This window comes from Nymphaea colorata, chromosome 14 (assembly GCF_008831285.2).
Source record: "Nymphaea colorata isolate Beijing-Zhang1983 chromosome 14, ASM883128v2, whole genome shotgun sequence".
Lineage (NCBI taxonomy): Eukaryota > Viridiplantae > Streptophyta > Magnoliopsida > Nymphaeales > Nymphaeaceae > Nymphaea > Nymphaea colorata.
In genome coordinates this window covers 7,039,920-7,051,484 of record NC_045151.1, presented here as the reverse complement: position 1 = coordinate 7,051,484, position 11,565 = coordinate 7,039,920, and the positions used below count along the sequence as shown (strand labels likewise).

At 42.4% G+C, this 11,565-nt stretch overlaps 1 protein-coding gene across 1 annotated transcript; it reads left to right on the top strand.

Annotated features, from left to right (window-relative positions):
• The first annotated feature begins 922 nt into the window (after window positions 1-922).
• On the top strand, window positions 923-3,822 carry LOC116267416 (leucine-rich repeat extensin-like protein 3). The gene is given in 2 exon segments (XM_031649119.2): window positions 923-3,255; window positions 3,258-3,822. Coding segments are annotated over 2 exon segments (2,508 nt in total). The 5' UTR covers window positions 923-996; the 3' UTR covers window positions 3,507-3,822.
• Window positions 3,823-11,565: the final 7,743 nt, after the last annotated feature.

Here is an 11,565-nt window from a genome sequence, read left to right as displayed (position 1 = left end):
TATCACCCTGCAATGTTGCTATGATCAAAATTAAATTGCCTACCGAGTGTTAACTACTTTAAGAAATAACTTATCTGGAAAACGCTCAGGCAATACCTTAATTATTTGTCTATGCAAAACATAATAACTTTATTTAGAAAGTGCGTCGTGCAAAATGCTGATTTCATCTTTCGAATTTCTCAACATACATTAATCAGTAGGTGATATTGTTTGAAATGTTTTATACGTTATAAGTTAGTTATAAACTATGTCACATGGACTCTTAAAAAAGGAAGCCACACCCCAACCGCATCCGTTTTTATGAATGTTCAAAATTTTTTTCTATTCTTTCTTTCTTCTCTCTTCTCTCTGTTCATTCCTTTTTTTATGTACAGTAATAAAAGTTAAAAAAAAAACTTATATATATATATACCCTCACACCCAAATTTTTTGAGATGGGCCACGCCTACAGCCTAACTCTACACTTATATGACATAGGTTACATAGCATATAAATGTGATATAACATGGCTAGCTCCTTCACATCTACTAATATTTTTCCCTGCCCGGACGAACTCCGGCCATATGGGCATCTAATTCTCGCGCGCGGTCATTGTTTTGACAGCCGTAATTCTGAAGGTATTGCTTTTCTTTAGCATACAGGTTAATTTAAGAAGTTGTTAACTATTTTCATGGGTCTAAGTAAAGCAAAGGAGGGCCTTCATCCCCGGGCAAGTACAGATCGTGTCCAGTCCTCACATGCCTAACCGAAAAACAGAAGAGAATGCAATCAACCCGCCACAGATCGCCTGCCAATTTTCCTTAACAAATGAGAACCATAAAAAAAAACAAAGAAACAGAAAGAAAATGGAAACGAATTTTCAAAGGGATTCATGGAGGAGAAGACCCATAACCACCACTAGATCCCAAAAGCCAGTTCTTATAATAGGCCTTGTCTCTCCCCTACCGGAGCTCTTGTCCCCGCAGCCTTGGGCCTTTCCCAAGGTTTGGTCTCAAGATGCAGGCCCTCGGCTGCTGCCTGCTCCTTTTCCTCCTCTGCACCACATTCACATTGCCAACTTCGACAGCCCTTTCCAACGCCGATGCTCATTCCATTGCCCGCCGGCAGCTCCTTCACTTTGGAGAGCATGACGGCGACATCCCCGATGACTACGAGATCACCGTCAATATCACCGTCACCATAACCAACACCCGCCTCCGCCGGGCCTACGTCGCCTTCAAGGCATGGAAAAGTGCCATATACTCCGACCCCTACAACATAACAAGCTCATGGAATGGACCTGATGTTTGTGCTTACAATGGAGTCTTCTGTGCCCCGGCATTGGATGACCCACTTGTCAGCACGGTGGCCGGTGTTGACATCAACAGCGGCGATATTGCCGGCTACCTTCCCCCGGAGCTTGGCCTGCTCTCGGATGTTGCCGTCTTCCATATCAATTCTAACCGCTTTTGTGGCATCATCCCCAAGTCTTTCGGCCGGTTGACGCTCCTACATGAAATCGACATCAGCAACAACCGGTTCGTCGGAAAATTCCCCAGGGTGTTATTGACCATTCCGAATCTCAAGTATCTGGATATCCGATTCAATGATTTCGAGGGTCCCATTCCGCCGGAGCTTTTCGAGAAGGATTTGGATGCGATCTTCCTTAACGACAATCGATTCCGTTTCAACATCCCGGAAAATCTCGGAGATTCCCCGGCTTCGGTTGTGGTTATTGCAAACAACCAATTGGGTGGTTGCATTCCCAGAAGCATTGGGAAGATGGCAGGGCTGAACGAGATCGTACTGCTGAACAGTGGCCTCTCCGGATGCCTGCCTCAAGAGATAAGCTTGCTGAAGAATGTGACTGTGTTCCACGTGGGCTCCAACTCCCTGTCCGGCTTGCCGACCCCGATTTCCGGCTTGGCCGCTGTCGAACAGCTCGACGTTTCTGGCAATGCACTTACCGGCTTTATTCCGGCGAACATCTGCACGTTGCCGGCATTGAAGAACTTTACATTCTCCACCAACTACTTCAATGGGGAGGCGATAGAATGTTTGATAAGGAGAAAGGATGTGGAGGTGAATGACGGAGACAACTGCATCCCCAATCGGCCCAAGCAGAAGGGCAAGGATGTATGTGCAGCGGTGGTGAACAAGCCTGTGGATTGCGGCAAGTCCAAGTGCGGCTCGTCCGCCACTCCAACCCCTGTACCTGTGACCCCCACACCAAAGGCGAGTCCAGTACCCAGGCCACCGTTTGTCGGTGTAACTCCTCCGCCGCCACCCCATAGCGAAGCCTCACCGGTGGTGATGATTCATCCACCACCACCACCATCACCGCAGAAGAGAGCACATCCACCACCTCCACCACCAAAACCAGTAGTCATCAAGTCACGACCATCGCCGCCAGATCAGTCACCACCACAGCCACCATCATCATCGCCAGTCTACTTGCCACCACCACCGCCACATGAAGAAGCATCGCCAGTTGTGAGGGCTCATCCTCCGCCGCCACCACCGACCTATTCACCACCACCCCCCGTAATCTCTTCGCCCCCACCGACCTATTCACCACCACCCCCCGTAAGCTCTTCGCGACCACCGACCTATTCACCACCACCCCCCGTAAGCTCTTCGCCACCACCAACCTATTCACCACCACCCCCCGTAAGCTCTTCGCCACCACCTGTCTACTCATCACCACCACCACCAGTTCACTCTCCTCCTCCTCCAACATCACCACGGCCACCAGTTCACTCTCAACCTCCATCATCGCCACAACCACCAGCTCACTCTCAACCTCCAACATCGCCACCACCACTTGCTCACTCTCCAGCGCCAACAGTCCAATCCCCTGCACCAGCACCACAAGTGCCGCCAGTTCACTCCCCTTCGCCAACTCCGTCAGTGACGCCAACAGTCCAATCCCCTGCACCAGAACCACAAGTGTCGCCAGATCACTCCCATTCGTCACCACCGTCAGTAACGCCAGCCCAGTCTCCACGATCACCGGTTCCTGTAAATTCTCCCCCACCACCAGTTCACTCTCCTCCACCACCACCAGTCCTTTCACCACCACCACCGCCAGTCCACTCACCACCACCACCGCCAGTCCACTCACCACCACCACCATCCCCACCTCCACCTGTCAACTCTCCCCCACCACCATCTCCACCGCCACCAGTCCATTCCCCACCACCACCATCCCCACCCCCGCCCGTTCACTCTCCACCACCACCACCACCAGTTCGTTCTCCACCACCTCCATCTCCGCCCCACCGGTCTACTCTCCACCGCCACCGGTCTACTCTCCACCACCACCATCCCCACCGCCGCCAGTCCACTCTCCACCACCCCCATCTCCACCACCTCCAGTCCGCTCTCCACCACCACCACCTGCCCAGTCACCTCCACCACCGCCACCTCCTGCCTATTCTCCGCCTCCACCACCAGAAGTGGTACTCCCACCAACCCTGGGTTTCAGCTATGCATCACCACCTCCTCCCCAATTTCCAGGCTACTGACACCCTTGAGTCCTCCCACACGGAATGCGTGCACCAATCCACTAAGACACTGAACAAAACTTGTGGGTCAGCGATGTTGCCTCTGCAAGGATCGCTTAAGTCACAGATTTGGGATAATGGAACGTGACAAGATAAGTCTAAATTGGAAGGGAGGCACAAGAAACTTTTATGTATTTGTTTGATAAATTTTAGCTGTATTATTTTTGTTTTTGCAAACAGGAGACTCTCACTCTCATTCTCTCTCTCTCTCTCTCTCTCTCTCTCTTTCTCTCTCTCTCTTTTGAATCGTGTCATTCCTTTTTAGATGCAATTATTGTTATGTATGAAAATCAAAGAAATTATGTGAAACTATTAGTCTTCAATCATTATTAATTATTATATTCACCTTCGTTCCATTCGGTTCCGTTGGCAATGGAATTAAGTGACATGCATGATAAACATAAGTTGACAGAACTGCGTTCTATAATATGGTAGGACTAATAATTTGCAAATATTGACCATCCATTATGCAATCTGGTTAGATCCTGGCAGTAGGTGTTTTAACGGCCTTCAACCTTGTTGTCAAGTAATTGTTAATTAAAGAAACAGTTAATCATAAAGAAGTTAAACATGTTATTTACGAAATCCAAAAAGAAAAAGAATATTAGAAAGATATAAAAACTTCCATTCTGGTAAACTAGGATCGACTTTCCTCCTTTTTAATCGGGTCTCAAATGTTTTTTGTCTAGATTCAGAAAATGAAACCAAGAAAAAAAAATCATTTAATTATATGTCTCGACATTGCCGCAAGAAGCATAGTAGCTGGTTGGGCTGGGGTATATTAAAACATGATTTTAGTTTGATTTTCATAGGTGCTAAGTTTTTGTGCCTTCACGTAGTGGAGCATAGTACCTAAATTAAAAGATGCACTACAACAACATAAAACCTCGAAGGCAGGGGAAATAGAGGGGCATTCAGGCCTAATTGTCGCATATTGTCGCATTTTAGTTCCATTTGTTCCCTAACATCCGTATTCATATCCTTGAGGAGAGCTTTGATCCATATTAGTTCACACGTACATATGGCCATAGATCTGTGTTCGGCTTCTGCACTTCAACGAGCAACAATAGTTTGTTTCTTGCTCTTCCATGTCACAAGATTTTCCCCAATAAATGTACAATAACCTGATGTAGATCTTCTATCGTTGGGGTTTGCAGCCCAATCAGCGTCGCAATACCCAGAAACAGCAAGTGATTTGTTTCGCTTCATTAAAATGCCTTTGCCTGGACTGCCTTTCAAGTACCGTAGTATTCTATGTGCTCCTTCAACATGGCTAGAACTTGTATTATGCATACATTGATTAGACTGATTGCATATGTGATATCTGGTCGAGTGATTGTCAGATGTATAGTTTGCCGACAAGTTTTTGAAAACTTTCTATGTTTTATACAATGTTGTCTTCTTCTTTCTTCAGCTTGCAATTGGTCTCAAGAGGCGTCTCTGCAGCTTTTGATCCTAGATATCTCATTTCCTTGAGGAGATCAATAATATATTTTCGTTGGCAGATAAAAACACCTTTGTCAGAGTGCGCAACTCAACTTCAATGCCAAGAAAGTATCGAAGAGTTCCGAGATCCTTGATCTCAAATTCTTTGTTGAGATACTTTTTTTATCATATGTATGTACTCGACATCATTCCCAGTAAGTATAATATCATCAACATATAGTTACCTTGTCCCCTCGAGTAGCTGTGAACATGGTGTAGTCTGCAATACTTTGTTTGAAGCCATACTTTTTTAGAGCTAGGTTGAGACGAGAAAACCATGTGTGCGGCGATTGTTTGAGACCGTACAAGGCTTTCTTAAGCCTGCATACGTGTTCTGGTTTACTCGTGACACCTTGTGGGACTTCCATGAACACCTCTTTGGTTAATTTGCCATGCAAGAATGTATTTTTAACGTCAAGCTGTAAGAGACTCCATCGTTTTATGGAGGCGACTGCAAGAAGAGCTCTTACCGTATTCATTTTTGCAACCGGAACAAAAGTCTCTGTGTAATCAATCCCTTAGAGTGAATCCCTTTGCAACAAGTCGAGCTTTGTACCATTCCACTTCTCCATTGTTTTTGAATTGGATTTTGTAAATCCATTTGCTTCCAACAAGTTTCTTTCCCTCGGGGCAAGGAACAAGGTCCCAGTGGGTATGAATTTTTTCAAGAGCTTTAAGTTCCTCTTTCATGGCATCTGTCCATTTTTCATCTTTATTGGCCTCCTGAAAATTTTTTGGCTCTTGAAGCTTGTAAATTGCATAAACATAAGATTTATATGATTCAGACATTCCATCAAACGACAAATATTTTTCAATAGAATGAATGTTGTTAGTGGGCAGGTATGTATAGTAATCACTTAACCTGAACAATGGCCTGCATTGTCTTGAGCAATGTCAAACTTATGGAACATTGGAGACGTCGCCGGCTTGGATTCCCCCTTTATCAGCCACTTCTTGATTGGAGGATGGCTGGTTGACTTCATCATTTTTCCAGTGAAGGATCTGGTTGAAGGTGTCAATCAAGGGGCGAGGATTGTTGTTTTTCTCGGTAGGCTAAGAAAGGCACTCTTGTTGTTAAGCATTTTCAAAGTAATTCTTAGCTTCATAGAATTTTACATCTCTCGAGACCATAATCTTGTTTGTAATGGGATCAAGGCCCCGGTACCTATGTTTTTTGCTTGAATATCCCATGAAAATACCCTTGATTGCACGTTTTTGAAATTTGTTTCTGAATTTTTTCTGCACATGGACGTAACACTTGTACCCAAACACCTTGAGATGCTTTATGGAGAAGGGCCATTTGAGGAGAAGTTCAAGAGGTACCTTTCCATCAATTCTGGAATTAGGAATCCGGGTAGATATATAGCAGGCGGTCTTAATGGCTTCATTCCAATATTTTTGTGGCACATTCATGTGTGTCATTAGAGCACGGGCGATGTTTAAGAGTTGGTGATTTTTCCTCTCTATGACATCATTTTGCTAAGGAGTTTCGGCACAAGAGTATTGTGGTTGTATGTCTTTCGTTCGCATAAACTCTTTAAGCTTATCGTTAATATATTCCCCACCATTATCGGAATGAACTTTCTTTATCTTGATTTCATACTGAGTATAAATGAGATTATAAAATTCTTCACATATTTTTGGCACCTCACTTTTATTTTTGAGAAAATAAATCAAGGTTACACGAGTCATATCATCAATAAAAGAGACATAATATCTACATCCAATATGAGATAGTTTAGGAGCCAGTCCCCATACATCAGAGTGTATAAAATCAAAAACTTCTAAAGATTTTTCTACTAATGATTGAAACAGAAGTCTTGTGAATTTGGAAAACTCACAAGTGTCGCACACCCAATCTTTTATAGAGAGATGAAGAATAAGTTGTTTGATGGTTCGATCTGAAATGTGCCCCAATCTAGCGTGCAATATCTGGTACTCAGAGTTTTGTCGGCTGCTGGTGAGAAGACTAACACAGTCATCGTTTAAAACATATAATCCTTCTTGAAGATGTCCATTACCAATCACTTTCTTCGAGTTCAGTTCTAGAAACGCCATGTCTTTGGAAGAAAAAATTGCCAAACAATTGTAAGCTTGAGTAATCTTACTGAAAACAAATTTGCTGCAAGTTTAGGAATTAGATGAACTTTAGATTTGTGATTTCCAAAGAACATCATTGTTCAAGCACCCTTGACATTTATGGAAAGCCGTGAACACATGCTGTTTATAGTCTTTGATAAGTTCACTAAGTGTAGATGATTCACTAGTCATGTGATTGATTGCTCTGGAGCCAACAATCCAAGCATTATTTTTTTTTTCATAGAAAGACAAGATAAGGAGTTATCATCGGCTGGTTGAGAGGATACGAGAATTTTTGAAAATTTTTTTCCAGATCATCTTTTGCAACAAAGTTTGCTAAATTGATATCCTTGGACATCATACTTGGTTTCTCCTTCTCGGGTCATCCTATAATCTCCCAACATTGTTCACGTGTGTGGCCGATTTTTTTGCAGTGAGTGCACTTCAATTTGCTGCGGGGTCTTATATTGTTTGATCTGCTCCTTTGCCCTTTTTGCGTGTGAGAGCTATACACCATTTTTTTTTAATTTTCTCCTGCACCTTCGTCTTTGGTGGATGAGTTCATGATTTTTCGCTTGGATACTTATCTTTGAATAATTTGGCAAACTGTATTAAATGTTGGAAGAGGGGATGAATTCAAGACTAGGCTGTGCAATGTTTTATAGTCATTGCTGAAACCAGCTAGAACTTTGAATATTTTGTCTTCCTCGAACTTCTGTTTGAAGATATTGGGATTGGATTTAGCCAATCGGTATTGAAGGAGTTCATCGAAGAGGCTGCAAAGTCTTCCAATGTATAGTTGGATATCTTTGCCTCCTACCGTGAGATTAGCAATCTCACATTGGATTTGATATATTCGAGCAAGAATGTTTTGCTCACTTAAAAGTTCTTTGAGTGACTCCCAAATACCTTGAGTCGTGTCTTGGTATATGAACATATTAGCTAATGAAGGCTCCATCGAATTAATCAACCATGACATAACCATGTCATTTTCAGAATGCCTTAGATCTCCCACTAAGAAATAGGCGTGCAGCCTTGGCCCAACTCAAATAGTTTGCGCCATTGAGAAGAGTGGATGTGATTTTCAAAGTGTTGCCATGCTGATCAGAGGATCTTAATCCTCTGGAATTTTCGTCTCCTTGAGCAGCTCCAGTTTGAATGCCAGCCATTAATAAATTAGTAATAAGACGTCAAACAATAGAAATAATATACCAGGAGAAAAAAAAATTCTCACCGGTCACTACCCTGATTGAAGGTCCTCTTCTCGATGGTACAAGAAAAAACAAAGGAACCAAGAACAAAAACACCAAGGAACAGAAAAAAAAGGTCAAGACAGATGTTGGGCACTTCATCGAACAGACGGATTTCTTGTTGAGCTTGTACGGGAAGGCTCAGCGCTGGTGGCGAGGTTCGCTCCCACCAGACGGAGAGAAGGAGTCGGCCTTGTTACAAGTTCTGGCTGCTTCACAGGAACAGACGTCGCTTATAAAATCTATAGATTCTTCAAACTCCAAAAATTATGAAGCCTTGTAGAAATACTCTACAGACACCTGAGAAACCAGTCGTTCCTTGCCCGATGGCTAAATCGGCCACAATAAACAGCACCGGAACTCACAATTGCTGCTGGTTGGTAGTCACAGATTTCTCCCTGAATCGGACGCAACTTCCTGATTCAGGCGTTTACTCCTCATTGGTCGGATGAGGCTAAAACTTGGTATGAGGCTCTCCAAGGATCTTAGGATTAATTCCCAAGTTTGCTCGAAAGCTGATTTGGGTGAGGGAGTGTACAGGAAGCAAAGGATTTGCTGCCTGTTCTTCAACCGTAGCAGGCAATGACAGGCGGTCGTTCAAAGGCTCTACCATCGAATTCTCAATTTCGAAAAAATGGAAGAGTTGTTGCCTTAATCAGGGATGAGAAGCTTCATGGATGATTCTTTGAACAGGGCGATCCTTCTGAAATAAACCACTTGTCGGCGTCACCTCTGGTGACCAAAGTTCTTTAGAACAAGCAGATGCGGTCTTACTGTAGACAATATGGAATACTCCCTCCTGACGACAACCAAGCTCTGATACCATGTTAAAACATGAAAAAAATATAAGAAAGACTCAAGTATGTACGTGGTTCGGCACTTCAATGCCTACGTCCACGACAATGGGAGCACTCCTTTATTTTCTCTAATACAATTTGAGAGAAGATGAACACTCCCTTTATAGAATACAGACTAGACCAAAATTAGTCAAGAGAATCACGCAAGATTCTCGTGATAAACAAGGCAACTCAATTTTGATGGATAAGGAAACTGAGGGAGAATCTTGATTAGGCAGTTGTGATCTTCCTTAACATATGAAAAAGATAATGGAGGCAATCCCCATAATCTTGCTAACAGAAGCAGCTGAGAGCTAGCTTTTTGGTCATCGCTATCAAGTAAGATGCACCTATATTCTCTTTCTCGTGCATCCTCCACTATACTAACCCCTTGTGCTCTCCTCAATCCTGCAAATTTAAAATTAGTGACAAAAGGATATGTAAGAAATTTAAAATTTCATGTTAATATGTATTTTTTTCTACATTTGGAACTTATAGGCTACTTGGTTCCATCTACCATATTATCGATGTTGGACAAATGAATAGTCAATCTAGTTAGGATCATTTGTAGATGCTTTCTGCCATCGCTTGTACGTGAGAAACTTGCTCAATCTAATCATGCTTACATAGAGCTCTTCGAGGTAGAACCAACGAACAAGATGACCTTCAATAATTAACAGAAAAGGTCGGCCCACTTTTATCTTCATACCTTGTTTGCTTTTGGAATTGCTGGGGAAAAACAGCATTGTTCAAGTGCATTGGTCCAAAACCCCAAACCCAAATCCCATAACCCCATGAAAATACATGCACCTTGAACAATGTTGCTTTTCCCCATCAAAATATTTTTGTTTTTGCACATCAAAATATTCTAGATCACCTAATGATTGGACTACCTGATCATCGTTTTCCATATGTAAGCAACAAGAAAAAAGAATTAAGCAAAATTATGGTCACCACGATATTGTTTTCATTTTTAGTTAAATTGATTAAATGCAAAGGAACATTTCCTGCATTATGGATGTGAAAATATGTACATACAAAATGGCAAAATGTGTCAGCATAAGAAACTAAACTACTGAAACAAATGCGACTGTTTGGATTCTTGAAAACCATAAACGTTCCCAACCCAATTATTGGCCAAGTACATCCATTTTCTAAATAACAGATGGGTGGCTGGTTGAGGGGACTGAGATCGGCAGATATTTTGACTCCGAAATTCCAAACATCTAATTGAGACTGATGGTACAGTAATGGAAAGTGAGCCAAATTGACAGTTAGCAATACTTACAGCTTAGAATCTATAGAAGCTGGGGGTCAAAATTTTAATTATATTACATTCTCATAGTGGATAAAATTGAGAATACAAGTACTCCTTGATCTTGTAGAATTCTTCAGAAAGTGGACCCTCAATGACCACATGCTGAGTGCCACTCTACATAAGGGAAAAACATTGATAAGAATTGTATTAAGTAAAATATATACTGATCGCAGGATATAATCAGGTAGCCAATTGTGATTTCACAATGGATCTAATGCATAAGATGAAGTGTCATGGCTGCACTCCTAATGTTTATACATGGACCACAATTATATATGGGTATTCTCAAAATAACAGGGGAAATAAAGCACTGAATCCCTTTGTTGAAATGCTATTGGCAGGAACTAAACCCAATAGGTTGACAGTAACAAGTGCACTTTCAGTTTGTGCTGGCATGAAAAACCTCAAAAAGCGTATGGAGACACACTCTGCTGGAGTGAAACTTGGATGGACCACTAATCTAGTTTGTGCGGTCACTTTCAGTTAGACCTACTTTACCTGAACTTGTTTTTCCTTATAAAGCCATGCCTAAGTGCTTCTTAATTTTCATTTCAGTTTTCATGTTTTATTATTTATAGTATTTAAGAATTTTCTTAGTTGTTATATCAAATTTTCTATGCTCTCTTTTTCCTAGGTTTTATTTTGCTTTTTAACCCAAAGGAAACTTTTGATGCTAGTTGTTCAAGATACACAACCTTTGGAAACAAAGATTACACATTTGCATGTGCCCTTCCATCTCCCCTACCCCAAAACCCCAATTATGGGTTAAGCGCAGGTGTCATCTGCAGCAACACCATCCTTCTCTGAATCTCTTTCTGACCTCCCTACCACCCAAGCCTTTGGAGGTGGTGTGAGGTGTCAACTTTGATGACAAGCTCATCAAATTCATGCCCTGAGGGATTACAGAATATGTTGCACAACTGGAATCATATATATTGCCACTTCATTCTGAATATTGATGCACCACTTGCTCTCCTCTTTAAGACAGTCTTTACTCAGAGTGTCCTCCATATGCCTCAACATTAGAGTGCCAAGATCTTAGCATTCTTTTT